Here is a 17,492-nt window from a genome sequence, read left to right on the forward strand (position 1 = left end):
TAAGTTCCACAATACAAGAAATGTTTTAACTTTCTCTTATATAGTATCTGAGACGATCTAAGCAGTTTATGGCATACATGGAGAGTTGTCTTTAAACAAACACTCTGAGTACTAGTACTAAAGGTCATTGATTAGTCCAACTAACAATCGATTAACGACTGTTAAAAGTAGAGCTTACGATTTCTCGAACTTTTTCGAGAAGAGATTTCTCGCGAGGCTCGCCTTCTCGCGACATTCTCGAATCTCTAATTACTCGTAAGGGTTGCGAGCTTCTCGAAATTCAATTTAATCGATTCATTGGCTGTTTTATATAGAGCTTACGATTTCTTTTGGAGCACAAGTAAAAATTTCCACAAAACCACAACTAAAAAACAGCGAAATGTATAGAATACTGCCAATGCAGCGACTGAATTGAAAGTCGAGAAGCTCGCGAGTATTACGAGTATTTCCGAGATTCGAGAATCTCGCGAGAATTGAAAGTCGAGATGCTCGCGAGTACTACGAGCATTTCGAGATTCGAAAATCTCGCGAGAACCGTATTCTCGATGTCACGTTAAAAAAAAAAATATTGTGAAGGAAATTATATGTATAATAAATATGTTTTGAGTTAAATGTCATTGAAAATCAATATAATAAAAAAAATTCGCAAGTAAAAAAAACCAAGTGTATAAATACTGTCCATACAGCAATTAAGTTTATGTCGAAAAGCTCGCGATATTTACGAGTACTTCGAGAATCTCGTGAGAAGTCGAGTTCTCAATTTCTCGGGACTCGAAAATCTCGCTTGTGTTCGAGAAGAAATCGTAAGCTCTAGTTAAAAGTCACATGAAAATTAGTTCGAGGGGTGTTTTGGCACCCTGTATGTAAATTAGGGTGGTCCTTAACAAATCAAATGAAAGCCTTCGTTAAGTCTCACCCCTTCAAATAGTAAGACCTTTATCAATTTTGTTTATCAGATACGAAAAATCTAAATTATTTGGGTCTTCATAGGTTAATCTGAACTTTAACCATCTCTAATAGAGACCGGTACTCATATGTTATATCTTTGATCGTTCTGTTATCGTTTGGTTGTATCCATAGTAATAGTAAACTGCAAGGGCAGATCGACGGAAACGGCTCTCCATTCGATTGTAAAGCAAATAGAGGGGTCCCTAGAACACAAAGAGTATGCTCTGGGTGCCTTTTTAGACATCGAGGGAGCTTTTAACAATGTCTTACCGGGGGCAATCGAAAGAGCTCTGGTGGGTTTAGGAGTCGAGGCGGCTCTGGTTGAATTTATTAGCAAACTTTTATGCGGCAGAATTGTCGCAGCGGATTGGGGTGGGGCCATAATTAAGAGGAAGGTGTGCAGGGGCACGCCACAGGGGGGTGTCCTATCTCCTCTCCTCTGGGTTGTGGTAGTCAACGAGCTTCTTGTGGAGCTGGAAGCCAATGGTTGTCGGGTGGTTGCCTATGCAGATGACCTCGCTATCCTAGTCAGAGGCAAATTTCTGGGCACCCTGCGCGATGTTCTGCAGGGCTACCTGGATACTGTGGCTAGGTGGGCTGAGTCATGTGGGTTGGCGGTCAACCCGGGAAAAACGGAATTGGTCCTTTTCACAAGGAGATATAAGATGCCCGATTTCAGAACGCCCTCGATTGGAGGGGTACCGTTGGTACTTTCTGATAGGGTTAAATATTTGGGGATTGTTTTGGACAAGAAACTGTCCTGGAGACCCAATGTGGAAGATCGGACCAGGAAGGCCGCCATTGCCTTGTACTGCTGCAGAGGAGCTATCGGAAAGAGATGGGGACTCTCGCCAAGAATAGTACACTGGCTTTATGAGATGGTGGTCAAACCGATTCTGCTATATGGGGTGCTGGTCTGGTGGAAAGCACTGGACACGGCGAGCACCTCCAAAATGTTAGTGTCAGTGCAACGGACGGCGCTGATCGGTATCAGTGGCACTCTCAGAACAACACCTACCTTGGCACTGAACGTCATGCTGAACATATACCCGTAGATATTGCGGGAAAGGCGGTCGCGGCAAGGTCGTTGGTCAGGCTTCGTGATATGGGATATAGACTTTCTGACCGCGGACACTCTAGCCTTCTTACCAGTTTCGACTTCATCCCGGACAGAACGGACTACTGTATGCCGATAACTGCTCCCTATACAACCTTCACCCCAGTTATTCCAGAGAGAGAGGATTGGGGAAGTGGAATTATCTGGGGCATGGGACCGGTTAACTTGTTCACGGATGGGTCAAAGCTGGATGGAAAGGTTGGGGGGGGGGGTCTTTTGTCGAGAGCTAAATTTAAGCCGCAAGTTTAAGTTGGCTGATCACTGCAGTGTATTCCAAGCGGAAATTGCTGCGATTAAGGATGCGGTGGATGGAATGCTATCCAGTGTTACCACGGTTAGGGAATTTAACATCTACTCTGATAGCCAAGCGGCTATCAAGGCCTTGAGCTCAGCTACAGTGCGATCGAGGGTGGTCTGGGAGTGCCTGACCTCGCTTGCGATTGCATCGAATTATTTTACAATTAAGATTATCTGGGTCCCGGGCCATAGTGATATCCCGGGTAACTGTCAAGCGGATCTCTTAGCCCGCATCGGTACAACTGAACCAGATGAAGATGGCTGTAGGGATTTCGGGATCCCGCTGGCCACCTGTGGATTGCTTCTCCATAGCTGGGCCTCGAATCAGCTCAGCAAACGTTGGGCGGATACCACGTCTTGCAGGGTAGCAAGATCTTTCTGGCCAAAAGTGGATGGCAGGAGGTCTGCTGAAATAATTGGGTTCACTAAGGCTCACCTATCAATGGTCATTGGGGTTTTGACGGGGCACTGTCCCATGGGTATCCATGCGGTACGTCTCAATATACTGGAAATTCCAGCCTGCTGCAGCTGTATGGAGGATGATGAGGTGGAATCACCAAATAACTTTATGCTTGATTGTCCAGCTTTTGCCAGAACTAGGCGAAAGTACTTCGGTCGCGACTCACTTGGATCTCCCGAGGATATATCCAAAGTTGAGATCGGTATCATTCGGAGCTTTATCGTTGCTACCCAACGATTCTCTAAGTAGCTAGATCTAAGTCACCGTTATTTTTGGTGTATGTGGTATCACAACGGACCTTCGTGTTGTCCAAGTGAGCTATCCTTATCAGGGCAGCTACCACCTAACCTATCCTATCCTAATAGTAAACGTTTTTACGAATACCAAACTGAAAACCCTTTATCAAGAACCAGTATAACTCTATCCTCTTGACAGTTGCTAGAGATTTTCTATGACCTACCTATTTACTACTTGTATGTACATCAAAAAATTGTGTGCCACTTCCAAAAGCTGAAGCTTTAACGTGGTAAGCGCAGAACACTAACACTAATAAACATTAAGACATGGACTCGCCTCTGTTATTCGCAGTGCATTTTCTTCAAACACATTGTGGTATGCATATGCATCAACTCCCATTGCGAACTGTTCTTTTATTATCTTGGGATCTTCGGTCCATGTAGTAGTATGTCAAGATGTAGGCCTGTTCCCTGCTCCGATGCATGATTACTTATGTTAAATTCGCAGTGCTGAAATTTGACAGCATACATGAGTATAAGTGTTTTTTTTTTACCCTGAACGTAGCTCTCACTCAGGCTTCCGCGCGCTGAGCTTCGACGCCTTCCCACCAAATCAGACGCATGGCTCTTGGAAGAAGTTCGCTTCACGCCCTTTTATTGTCATGGAGCTGTTTCTCCCCTGCTACGCTACAACAGCGCGCCTTTGAATTCACCGTGAATCCATAGCTCAACCGTCGGTTTCGTGTTGTTTCGGTTTATGCACCACTTCAAATTCGAGTGATATCGGAGTAGCAGCTTAATTTAGAACCTTTGGAGTCTCCTTTATGCCTGCCTTTGGCTTATTATCCACTTATTACGCCTTCTGTTGTTGTCCTATCACTCCCACTTCCCTGCAATTGTGACGTGCAGTTTTCGAGGTAGTTACTTTCTCTGTATTCAAGATTTTGTCTTGTGAATGCGGTGAGCCTCTCTTACGGCCCAGACTGCGGAATTTCCACTTTATGATAGCAGGTTTATCGTCTTAAGTCGATCGCTGGACTGGGTTATAGTATACAAGATGCCTCGAGGCAAAGTTTACTCTCTTCGACCTATTTCTGCTGACTGGTGGGACAAAGAGCTCTCTCTCCCGGTCGGTTCGCGCTGTATAATCCTCTCCCACCCTCCCATAATCGTACAATGCTCTACTCTTCAGTCGGATACACCTGGATCATCAGCGAGCTCATTGAATTTCCGCTACCTTCACTCTCCAAGTCCGACTATTCGCTTGTAGCGATATTATCTCCCCCGGCGTACGAGGGTTACTCTCCTCCTTAAAGCAACTAGGCCACTACTTTACATACTCCGGCTAAATGGAGTTCATTGATAGTGAAAGCGTATATTTGTTTTCCTGTAGTCCATACCAAAAACACCTACTTAAGATTCTTTTAGCCCCCTCCCAATGTAAAATATATTAAAATTCATAACTAAACATATTAAGGTGAGTCAGAATTTTTCAAATATTTTAATGAATTCATTCTAAAATTCTTGTTGGCATACCTCAACACTTTTCGAATATACTTTTGTTACAATGTAGCAGTTGTAGTAAATAAATTTTCGACCGATCGATAACAATACTTTTTATACTCAGCGTGCTGTGTGCAGAGCAGAGTATATTAACTTTGATTGGATAACGGTTGGTTGTACAGGTATAAAGGAATCGAGATAGATATAGACTTCCATATATCAAAATCATCAGTGTCAAACAAAATTTGATTAAGCCATTCCGTCCGTCCTTCCGTCTGTCCGTTAACACGATAACTTGTGTAAATATTGCGATATGGTCACCAAATTTGGTACACGAGCTTATCTGGGCCCAGAATAGATTAGTATTGAAAATGCGCGAAATCGGATAATAACCACGCCCACTTTTTATATATATAACATTTCGGAAAACACAAAAAACTTGATTATTTAGTAAATAATACACCTAGAATGTTGAAATTTGACGGGTGGACTGATATTGGGACTCTTGATAAAAATTTGAAAAAAAAAATTTTTAAATGGGAGTGGCACTACCCACTTGTGATAAAATCAATGTTACAAATATTATTAATCATAAATCAAAAATCGTTAAACCTATCGTAACAAAATTCGACAGAGAGGTTGCCTTTACTATAAGGAATGCTTTGAAGAAAAATTAACGAAATCGGTTAAGGACCACGCCCACTTTTATATAAAAGAGACGTGGACGAATAAAATAAGCTATATCTTTGCAAAAAAGAGCTTTATATCAATGGTATTTCATTTCCCAATTGGATTTATAACAGTAAATAGGTAAAACTTCAAATTTTTAAAAATGGGCGTGGCACCGCCCCTTTTATGACAAAGCAATTTTCTATGTTTCGGGAGCCATAACTCGAAGAAAAATTAACGGATCGTAATAAAATTGGGTACACAAATTTTCCCTATAGTAGAAAATATTTCTAGTAAAAATGGGATCGGTTAAAGACCACGCCCACTTTTATATAAAACAATTTTAAAAGGGTCGTAAGTAGAATAACAAGCTATAACTTAGCAAAAAATAGTTTTGAATCAATGATATTTAACTTATCAAGTTTCATTGCCATTTTTTTAAACGGGCGGTGCCACGTGTTATGTAGAAAAGTAATTTATCTGAAATGAAATGCTCACGCTGAGTATATAATGTTCGGTTACACCTTTACTTGTTCTTATATAAATTTCAGTTTAAAAGTATCTACTGCAATAATCTCATATAGTAAATACACCTACGGGTTTCTAGAATGTTTTACTTCGAGCAAAATTTCACTATAAAATGTGTAACTGTTGCCGAAAATGTATCATATTAATAGTTTTTAGCTATATATGTCGGGGTCAAGTTATCTCCGGTTCAAGAATAAAGCGTATCGTTGGTGGTGTAAAAGTTCCTCATGACCAGCACGTACCCTACATTGTATCAATCGAATTTTTCGGCCAACAGGTATTAGGCGGTTCGATCATTGGTCCGAGTACCATACTGACTGTAGCTCACTGGTTGGAAGAAATAAAAGCCTGGCAACTAACTGTACGTGCTGGTACAAAAGATATTTGTTCAAAGACGGGAATGATAGTCAAGGTTCAAGCTACACATTGCCATCCCTTTTACGACAAAGAAAATGACAACAATGATATTGGTCTCGTACGTTTAGCTCAAGCCCTTGAATATAATGATGATATACAACCAATAAAAATTTTCGGTGGAGTTGTAAAAACTGACGAAAAGGCTTTTGTGGCCGGTTGGGGAGTAGAGTATTCTGGAGGGCATTCGGTGTGCTGTTTAAATATGCTTGAAGTCCGAATCATTGATCAGCAAGTTTGCAGCTATGTATGGCCGCATCTTACAGACGGAATGATATGCGCTGGTCATAGTGTCGACGGTAAGGATACCTGCATAGGCGATTCGGGTGGCCCTCTGGTGGTAAACGGTTTACTTGTCGGAATTACGTCGCATGGTCCATTACCGTGTGGTGACAAATCATATCCTGGCATTTACACACGTATTACTAAGTTTATACCTTGGCTGGAATGGACCTTAAACGAATATTACTATGGTTTATAGAACGAAAAAATTTTTTTTTAATTTTTTCTTAAACTACATGGTATTACATAACTTACTTTTTTCCGAAAAATTGTAAATTGTTAAATTTTAGGTAAATATAGATTTTGAATAAAATTGACGTGAAGTATGCACGTGTAACACCCCGCACTTGAATTCTAAGAAGCTCTCGAAATGGGTTTTACAAGAAACACCATTTTGCTTCGATAATGCGCTGGAAAGCCGCACAGTATGTGTTCTACAGTTTCTTCCGCCCCATGGAAGAAGAAAGCTGCGACATAAGGTATTGTGTTTCAGTTCCATTCGTGCCGCATATTGTGCAGAGCCCGACGAGTATTCCCACTAATATGAACATATTACTTCTATTCATCTTAAAGCGGCCGCCATGGTATAGAGGTAGTGTGCTGGCCAGACTTACGAAAGGTCTTCGGCTCTAGTGACGGAACAGGAAGCATCAAAATACTTAAGAAAAGTTTTCTATACTTCATTTACTTTCATTATAAAATAGGGTCTGCCCTCGGCAGTGTTTTTGCAAGCACTCCGAGTGTGTTTCTGCCAAGAAAAGCGTATCGGCGAAAAATTCGAGAAAGCTCTAGGCCAAATCTATACAGAATAGATGAACGCCTTTGAATCCCGTTATCATTATACACAATCCTACTCTTGCAGAAGAAGAAATCACACTACCAATGGAGACACGAGTCACCTTGGTCCAACTTCGTTCTGGATACTGTAACAGATTAAACTCTTAGCTGTCCAGAATGAACGCCGACATACGTAATGTATGTCCCACATGGCACAAACCATATTTTCAATTGTAATGTGGAACCTATGATTCTAACACCAACTTCCCTATGGTCCATCCCTGTTGAAACTGCTAGTTTCCATGGACTCTTGTTAGAGGACTTTGATGACTATTTGTGAGTGGTAGCACCCTTTGAATGGGCGAAGCACTGTTAACACAACAACAAAAACATTATTTTGGGACTGTTTTCGAGATTATTTCGGGACTGTGTTCTGGCTAACTTAAGACTCAACACACTTTCGACTTTTGCATCGACGCTTATGCTGCGTCAACAGCTGACCTTGAGGACACACGTCTCCATGTCTGTGTTCTCAAAGCAGAAACAACGCAACGGCAACACCAAAGTAACGCAAAATGAATTCAAACACTTACATTTTTTGTTGTCATTTCATTTCCTTGCAGGCTTCTAATTTTGCTCGATTTTATAGTATTTTTATTTATTTGGTATTAAATTACAAAAATATTTTCTTTTTTAAACTAAAAAATTTTTATTAACATTTTTTTAATGAAAAAAATCAGAATTTGGGTTTTCCTTTTTCATTCATTGTAGCAGGAAAACTTTCAACGTACGTTCTATCAAAGTGACACCAGCGCCAAAACGACGCAAAAGTCGTATGTGTTCGGGTCTTAAGTTTAAGAGTTTTTCTCAGCAGTTGCCAGATTGTTTTCTTACCATTTCCGCACTGTTCAGAAATAGATTTCGTAATTATTTCGGGACCACTTCGAACCGTTTCGGGATTGTATTAAAGAACATTTCCGTATCTAGACTTTTATTGAAAAGTAGAAGTACATTTACTACTTAACAAGTACTTCAAAGTACATACAAAGCTATTAGAATTTCGTTTTAAATTCTATTTAAAAAACTTGTTTATGTTTGTAAAGGACTTCAAAAGTAGTTCTTACTCGGTCTGTACAATTCAAGCACACGTACAACACCGCTTATATTTGCACTTTTTTTTTCAAAAATTGTATTCCTTCTGTGATCTCTGGTTTTACAGATACGGTTTCGCAATTGTTTTGGGAATTACTTCAAGATAATTTCAGAATTGTTCCAGGTATCACTTCGAGACTATTTCAGCTTGTTTAGGCAAAATTTAAGGACTAGTTCAGGATTTGTCAAATTTTTTTAGATTCATAATATAGCTACATATATCCGAACCACTTGCGGTTATTTTTATATCAGAGGCCATTCGGAGTTGTATGACTATCTCGGAAACTTTTCCGGGACTGTTTTTGCTATGATATTAACTGCCTCATTCTGTTTGGCGAACGAGACGCTTAATTAACGATAACTGCGTTCGCTATATTGTCTGCTAATGGCACTCTGAAGCTTTGACAATTGTGTTGCGGAAGCTTTGAAGCTACATACAAACATACATACATACAAACATAAATAAAAATTCCATGTACTTTGTTTTTGTAAAACGATGAACTTATGTCAAAACCATACTGCGCCAGAAGTTGAAGTTTCAAACCATATTAAAAAGGTATCAATCAGCTGTTTTACAGCTGTCACCTGTTCCTGATTCCGCAATGGAAGCTATAAAGCTTTGTATTGCCCTTGAATCCCGCCTATGGTCTAGCTTTACGTATTCGTCAGCTGCTTGAAAGAAATTATCGAATATGTTTTCGTCCTTTGTTTCTGAGACTTTTTCGCTGCTGTGTTCGTGAAAGAGAATATCGAGATAATGTAAGAGTCAGTTGTTATCGTTTTTTGCTAATCGTGTTACAAACAGATGACTGATGATCGTTTTGGACACGATAGTGTCAGAGGTAATGAGGTCGTAAGAATGTTTGGAGATCATTTCGGCACTATTTTCAAAATATTTTCGAAACCATTTCAGAATTTTTTTTAGATTTATATCGAAACTATTTTGCGATTATTTCTAGGTTGCTGGTTAAAAGAACTCCAGATAGTTAAACTCGATGCTATAATTTTTTATAGCAGTGTTAATCTTTGCGATAGCTGAGTTAATTGTTTAATTATGTCCACTTGGTAGCGCTCTAATGTGTCATGCGGTAAAGAATAAATAAGGCAGTGTTATCATACAATATTGATTTATTATTTTAATTACTTTCGAAAAGCAATAATTGTTTAAAATAATTGACTTTTTATTGCATTTTTATGTGCTTACACCAATCAATAAACATTACATAACAACAATGCTACTGCATTTATTTTTTTGAATACTACATACGTACATATGTACGAAGTTTGTACTACCAACAATTGTATGTGTGGTTTTCTGTGCCATACATTTTCTTTGCTGTTAGGCGTAACTAAAAAACTTGTATTTCCATTTGCCTTGAGGCAGGTCACGTTTGCGCATACCACACTATTTGAATTTGACCTTAAACTGAAAAAAAATTATATAATGCATACATCTTGGAAACAAAAAAAAAAAAAATCCACAATCGGATAATAACTGTACATTTCCCATTTGTGCCAAATTCGTTCGATAGGCCACTATCTCTGCTCATTTATTCCTATTTCTTCGTTGGACCAAGTTCATTTGTATATATTTGTTTTGAAACCTGCTAAATTCACTGCTTCGCCTATAAGATCACTATTTTGCTGCTTTGGCCCATGTTGTATCCATATGTAAGAGCTACCTCTTAAAAATACTCGTATCGTATATATTGGCGCGATTACCTCCGAGGAGACTTATGCCTAGCTTCTTATCCATTACTTTTTGGTAACAGATCGATAACTCTTTGATAACATATCGATATTTTTCTATAAGAATCGATAATCCGATAAGAAATCGCTAAAAATTCGATATAAACTTAATAACTTGTTGATAACAAATCGAATTGATAACACTCCAATAAACCACAGTACGATAGGGGACTACACTGAAAGAAATGGTGCTAGTAAAATCAACAAATCGATTCTGTTGTTCTTGATTTAACGGAGATTCGGTGAAATTGATCGAATTATGGTTAATTCGACCGAGTTCTTTGTCAAGTGAACAAATTAGTTCAGTCATTTCAACAGAGGAGATATTGTTGCTCTTAAGTTAACAAAATTCTGTAAAATTGACAGATTCCTAATCAATCTAACTGATTTTTTTGTTAACACAACTGATCTCACCGGCCATTTCAACAGCGATCAACAGTCAATACATGAGCAAATTTCAAAGAGAATATTACGCTCACTGCGCTCTCTACTTAGTACTTATGTATGCTGTGTACTATATGTATGCACATATTTACGTATGTATATGGCGGCCGCCGTGGTGTGATGGTAGCGTGCTCCGCCTACCACACCGAAGACCCTGGGTTCACACCCCGGGCAAAGCAACATACAAATTTTAGAAATAAGGTTTTCCAATTAGAAGAAATTTTTCCTAAGCGGGGTTGCCCCTCGGCACAGTTCGGCAAGCACTCCGAGTGTATTTCTGCCATGAAAAAATCTCAGTGAAAACTCATCTGCCTTGCAAATGCCGCAACATATGTAGGTACTTTAGTACAAAGCTGTCGCAACAACTTTTTTTGTTCATTTGACTACTAAAACGGTTAATTACGAATCAACGATTTGTGCGCAGTTGATTCAACATCTTGTTGCGATAGATAAAAATTGACAGAAATTTCGGTTGAATTGACCCGTATTTCGGTTGATTTTACCAGTCTTTTTCTTTCAGTGTAGAATATACCCGCGGCATGTGACTAAAATACCCAAATGATTCAAGGAGTTGTGTAGCGCAACCGTTTCAAGAGGTTGCCATCGCTATTTATAGCTTCTCCAACCCAATTGTCAACCTCACCTACCGGTGGCGAATCCTGTTTCTCTAGCAGCTCAGGCTCTGGCGACCCCAAGTTCCATAGTACAAGCGGGTGGGCGGGATGGCTTAGAAGGTTCAATATGGTCACTTTAAATCGTTCCCGCGATGGTCGGGTTTGTACCTTAATGGTGCCTGTTACCGGAGACGTACCGCATCTATATCCGGCAAAGGACCATCAACATCGATAAAACAATCCAAAACCTTCTGAGAGTGTCTTTATCGCTACATCAACAATAGCAACTCCGGTAACGAATTGATAACTTTTCAGTAAATTTTTGATGAAGATCGATAATCTGTAATTCTATATATTGATATATTTTTGATAACAAATCGATAACTTTTTTGTAATAAATCGTGATTACATAGATATTTTCTCTATAAAAGTCGACAATATATTGATAACTTCTCGATACCAAATCCATACCACGGCGGTAAAACTCCGGTAACAAATCAATAACTTTTTAATAGCAACTCGATACATTTTTGATAAAATGTCTATAACTTTTCGACTAACAATCAGTAACTCTTCTATAATAAATCGATAAATTTTCGATAACAAAACGGTGATTTGATAACATTTCGATAAAAGACCGATGTTATATTAAAAATCTATAACATGGCCATAACTCGTCGATATCAAATCGATAACTAATCGATAAAATACCGTTGACATTTCGATGGCAAATTGATAACACGTAGTCTGGTTAAGGTTCTGGCTTCTTTTTTGAGCAAATATGCTTACACATCAAAAAGTATAGAAGTTGTCAGTTGAGGGAGAGGATAACGACATGAGTAATTCATACTTCGTTACTCTGCCCACGGACTCAGTACCTATGAAATTACATGTACTTTGCAAAGCAAAGAAAACCGAGGATTTATGCACTTGTACTCCCTAGTATCGTTTGAAATCTAACAGTAAATAACTATGTTTCTTGAATTAGAACGGCTTATCATAGACACCCAATTGCCAATCATAACATCTAAGCACATCGGAAGTTCTAATTTATGTAATTAGAAATTAAGACCATCATTATATCTAATGAGTAGCGAACATTCACATCAACTCAGCTATGCCCATTGTGCATATGCATGCTTGTAAGTATTGAGCAAATAAACTTTAGTTATAAATAGGTACAGTGAGTCCTCCACCCGACTGAATAAGGTCCTGATGATTTAGAAGCTTGGCTTAACAATGATATATGTGTTCAGTTTCAGTATTCGTACCTATTTTCAAGAATAGATGAGTGTTATGGGAAGAATAGTGAGGGATAAGGGAGGAAGAGAAGCGGGAGACGAACGAAGAAAGTGAAAAGTGAGAGTAAGATAGTGGGTATGTGAGAAGCGAGAGTAAGATAGAGGGTATACAAATTGAGTGAGTTCCAATGACATATTTCATACTACATTCATGTTAGAACATCACCCAACCGAGCAGAAGCACCACGCCTATTAAGTGACTGGGACTTCCACGTTTATCAATTGCCATTGTCGTCTTACAAAACCAGTATCCGAGGTTTGCGGGCCCCAAGTTGAGGGCACAGCGAGCTCCTTGATCCAAGACAGACGCCCATTTGCAGGCGGAGCTCATTGGAGTCAGACTTCGGAATTATTCGCCTTGTTATGTTTAGATCACTTTTCGATAGCCACCCTGAATGCTTGGAGGCAAGCGCTCGAAAGTAGTCACCAAAGTGGGATATGACACCACCCCGCGGCACCCTTTGTTTATATCTTCTTGGGTTTGATGTTACGTGCCTGTTAATATATTGAACAGCTCACTTTGTATTTTCTTCATATTTACTTTCAGGCCTTTATAGTTTATTAATTACATTATTTTATTTCTTTTACAGGGAAGGCAATCATACCGATGACTATTCACGTGGTCTCACTTATCGTAAATTGCTGGAAGAAGTTTGTCGCTTTGCCAACGTACTCAAAGATCATGGCGTTACAAAAGGTGATCGCGTATCCATTTATATGCCAATGATACTCGAACTACCAATTGCCATGTTGGCTTGTGCACGTATCGGTGCCATACATTCCATTGTATTTGCTGGATTCTCATCGGATTCATTAGCCGAACGTATGTTCGATTGTAAAGCAAAAATTCTAATTACCGCCGATGGAGCATGGCGTGGCGAGAAAATATTGTACCTGAAGGCACTCTGTGATGTAGCATTGGAAAAGGCCGAAGAGCTGGGACATAGTGTAGAGAAATGTATTGTGGTGTCACATTTAAAACGTGTTACACCATGTATAGAGGATCATATTGAACAGGATATACCATGGACGGATGATCGCGATTATTGGTGGCATGAAGAGATGGAAGATAAAGAAGCTGCATGCTATCCAGAATGGATGGAAGCCGAAGATCCATTATTTATGTTGTACACAAGTGGTTCAACGGGTAAACCTAAGGGTGTATTGCACACTACTGGTGGATATTTATTATATGCTGCTACGACCTTCAAGATCGTTTTCGATTATAAACCCGGTGATATTTATTGGTGTACAGCTGATATTGGTTGGATAACTGGTCATACATATGTAGTGTATGGACCATTAGCAAATGGCGCTACATCGGTGATGGTGAGTTGGTAGAGAGACAGGACGGGGGGAATACAGGACGGGGGCTATACTTTAACTTACCTAAATTCGGCCACACAAGTTCAGTTCGGCTTGTCAGGGCGGGGTTTACTTTATTGAAATAGAGGCTACACATGATCGTATATTTCGAGTCATTGCCGTATGCCCCGTCAATGCATGCAGAGAAATAGTCGCGTAACGATCCAAAGAAAGTCACGAAATTTTCCTGAGAGTCTCGTAACAATACCAAAAAATATCCTAAACTTATCTTCTTAGAACAATGCCGTATTGATAGGAAAACAATAACAAAAATTCTTGTATTGTTTCCGGAAAGAAGAAGGCCCCTGAAACATTACCGAAAATATTCGGAGATAGTTTTAAATATTGAAAAATTCGGACAATTGGAATCGAATAATCGAAAAAATTATTCTGAAGTGATCTCCGTACAACAATTCTGAAACGGTCCCAAAATGATCCCGAGCACAATCTCGAATTGACCCCGATCACATCACCAAAATCATCCGTAATGATCTCGAAAAAGATCACGAAAATATATCTCTAAATGATCTGAAAACAATCCCGATTTGATCTTGAAACTATACGAAAACTGCAACATGGCTTAAGGCCTCGGGGCAGAATGAGCGCAGGCCTTATGGCCATAGCAGTATAACGCGCCATCTAATATCCGGTAAACGGAATATATGACCCCGTGCCTAAGCTTCGAAAGAGATCTTGGGACCACAAATGAGCCGAAGGGTTGGTTTCAGAGTGTAGAAATGGCAAAACATAATATACATATGTATATGGATGGTTCCAAATTAATGGAAAGGGTCGGCTGTTTACTATGTCGATCCAGTAATAATAGATCCTATAGGCTGCCAGATTACTGCAGCGTTTTTCAGGCGGAAATTATAGCCGTGAAGAAAGCAGCAGAATATCTGAAGGAAGTTTGCTTATGCTGCAGTTGCGTCGATATATACATTGATAGTCAGACGGCGATTAAGGCAACAATCTCAATACAGTAGTTCTTCAAGAAGCGTTCTGGAATGCAAAGAAGCATTGAAAAACTTCGCTCAGGCCGGACCATACATCTATATCCGGTTGCCGGCCATAAAGGAATATAAGGTAACGAAAAGGGCGAGGAGGCTGTAACACTCGCTAAATCGGTGATAGATGTCCCAATCCTTTTTGCAGAGATCAAAAGGAAACAGGAGTTGCATATGATCCATCAAGCAGGAAAGGCGTGGACATTTCTACGATCATGTGCAAAGCCTACAATATTAAACTCACAAAGCGGCTCACATCTCTGAAGAGAGAAGATTCAAATCTTGCGATGGGCATACTAACTGGACACTGCCTTCTGGCGTTACGTTCTATAACATAAGTCCTGGCATCTGATTGGGGCTACTAGTTTGGTAACACTATGGACACATTCAACAGATCTTTATTGACCGGCCAGTTGAATCTAACCTATACGAAAACACTACGGAAATGTTAAGTAAATCTTCCTCAGAGGAACCGAAGGTAATCCCAAAAATAATTCTGAAGTTATTCCAAACTGGTCTCATAAAGGTCCTGGAAATAGTCCAAGTCCTTCCTCAAATGACCGACGTGAAGTCTTAAAATTTTTGGAAAAGTATTTATCTACCGAGGCCACCTTTGTTTACACGAATTTGATAAATTCTTAAATTTTAATTTCAGTTTGAGGGTACGCCCTTCTATCCTGAGAATGATCGATTTTGGTCCGTTATCGATAAGTACAAAGTAACTCAATTCTATACAGCACCCACAGCTATACGCGCGCTTATGAAATTTGGTGAAGAACCCGTTTTGAAGCACAATCTTAATAGTTTGAAGTAAGTCTAAGCTTGAAATAAATCCAATTTCAGAATTTAATAAAGGTAATAAACATAAATTTGTTTTTGTACAACAGAGTACTTGGCAGTGTTGGTGAACCAATTAATCCAGAGGCTTGGCTGTGGTATTATCGTTATATTGGCAAAGAGAAATGTTCGATTGTCGATACATTTTGGCAAACAGAGACTGGTGGTCATGTTATCACACCCATACCGGGCGCTACACCCATGAAACCGGGTTCGGCGGTAAGTGCAATTTTTTGTTGCTGAATTTTTATTTTCATTTCTAATAAACTTCTCTCTCAATTTATATCTTGCAGTCATTCCCCTTCTTTGGCGTTAAACCCATATTACTCGATGAAAGTGGCAGCGAAATTAAAGGCGAGGGTGAAGGTTATCTTGTCTTTCCACAACCTTGGCCTGGCATGATGCGTACATTGTTTAATAATCATGAACGTTTTGAGACCACATATTTTTCCAAATTTCCTGGCTACTATTGTACTGGAGACGGTGAGTATTTTCGAAACATTTATCTAACCTTATTAAGACTGGACTTTGAGGGTACGAAATTTGAGTTTTTTTAGCGGATGCTAAGGAGCAGGTGTTTAGCTCTACTGATTAGAAGTTAAGAAAGGATAAACATGCTTAAAAGTCAAAATCGGATCACAATTTATCGTTTTCACTGTTATTGTTGTTGTTGTAGCTATAAGGACACTCCCCGAAGGCCTTGGGGATTGTTATCGATGTTGATGGTCCTTTGCCGGATGCAGATCCGGTACGTTCCGGTAACAAGCACCCGACCATCGCGGGAACGGTTTTGTATGACCACATGCAACCTTCTAGGCCATAAAGCCCTCCCACTCCCTAGATCCATCAGGACTTCGGGGTCGTCAGAGCCTTGGCTGTTAATGAAACAAGATTAGCCACGGGTAGGTTAGGTTGACAATTGGGTTAGAGAAGCTATATATTGCTCTGGCAAACCCTTGAGAGGGTTGCGCTACACAACCACTTGAATCAATTTGGTATTTTAGTCGCCTCTTACGACAGGCATACCTACCGCGGTTATATTCTAAGCCACCTAACCCACTAGGGCTATCATTTTCACTTGCAACATTTGGTAGTAGGCTCGGCAATCTTGTTTTTTAGGGAAGATCGTAACAATTTATGCAATTGCAGTGATTTTTAAGCAACAAAATTTCTACTTGCTTCTGCGCCGATGTCGTTAATTTGTATTCCTTCTTATTATTAAGCGAGAAACTATTACAGTATGTTTCCGCAACAACACAAAGGGTTTCGCGGAAAGCGAGGGTATAGCTTAAACAATTCGCGGTGTCCTTATTTATTTAGACCGAGGTGATGGCAGTTTCGGACTGCAGGTATTTTTTGTATCCGCGCAAACCTCTGCATTATACAAGAGTTCTTTGTATATGGCTTTAGACCGCCTATGTTTGCCCTTAGTCTAGTCCGATTAGTTATAGTGAGCGCACTTTCGAATGTTCCTCGAATGTTTTGCTGGAAAGTGAGCTTCTTGTCCCTAGCCATACCCCATAATATTTCGCGGAGCTGCTTGGTTAGTTCCCACCATTCATATTGATTAAAGTGGACTTTCCCCCTCTGTGAAGTTGATGATCTTAGTTTTTGCTGTTATCGTATTGCGAAGGTCTGCTTGATCGTAAACTGTACAGATCTGATGCCTTAGTGATGAGGTTCAATCGGCTCGTGGACTATTTACTTCATTCCGCGGTCTCGATGTCTACCTAGATCTCTTACACCCTATTTTTTTAACCTTCTTTGATACTTTCCGACACCATAGCGGCAA

At 39.7% G+C, this 17,492-nt stretch overlaps 2 protein-coding genes across 2 annotated transcripts in view; both read left to right on the forward strand.

Moving 5' to 3' along the window:
• The window catches only part of AcCoAS (acetyl coenzyme A synthase), a 62,231-nt gene that overhangs the window by 32,304 nt on the left and 12,435 nt on the right, over window positions 1-17,492 (forward strand). Inside the window, exons 2-5 of the mRNA XM_067786920.1 lie at window positions 13,082-13,820; window positions 15,519-15,673; window positions 15,751-15,919; window positions 15,994-16,183. Of these exons, the coding sequence (XP_067643021.1) occupies window positions 13,082-13,820; window positions 15,519-15,673; window positions 15,751-15,919; window positions 15,994-16,183 (1,253 nt within the window). The remainder of the gene's footprint in view (window positions 1-13,081; window positions 13,821-15,518; window positions 15,674-15,750; window positions 15,920-15,993; window positions 16,184-17,492) is intronic.
• On the forward strand, window positions 5,871-6,653 carry LOC137252959 (trypsin II-P29-like). The gene has a single exon (XM_067789129.1). The coding sequence runs from the start codon at window positions 5,871-5,873 to the stop codon at window positions 6,651-6,653; it is 783 nt and encodes a 260-aa protein (XP_067645230.1).

Source organism: Eurosta solidaginis, chromosome 5 (genome assembly GCF_040869045.1).
Source record: "Eurosta solidaginis isolate ZX-2024a chromosome 5, ASM4086904v1, whole genome shotgun sequence".
Lineage (NCBI taxonomy): Eukaryota > Metazoa > Arthropoda > Insecta > Diptera > Tephritidae > Eurosta > Eurosta solidaginis.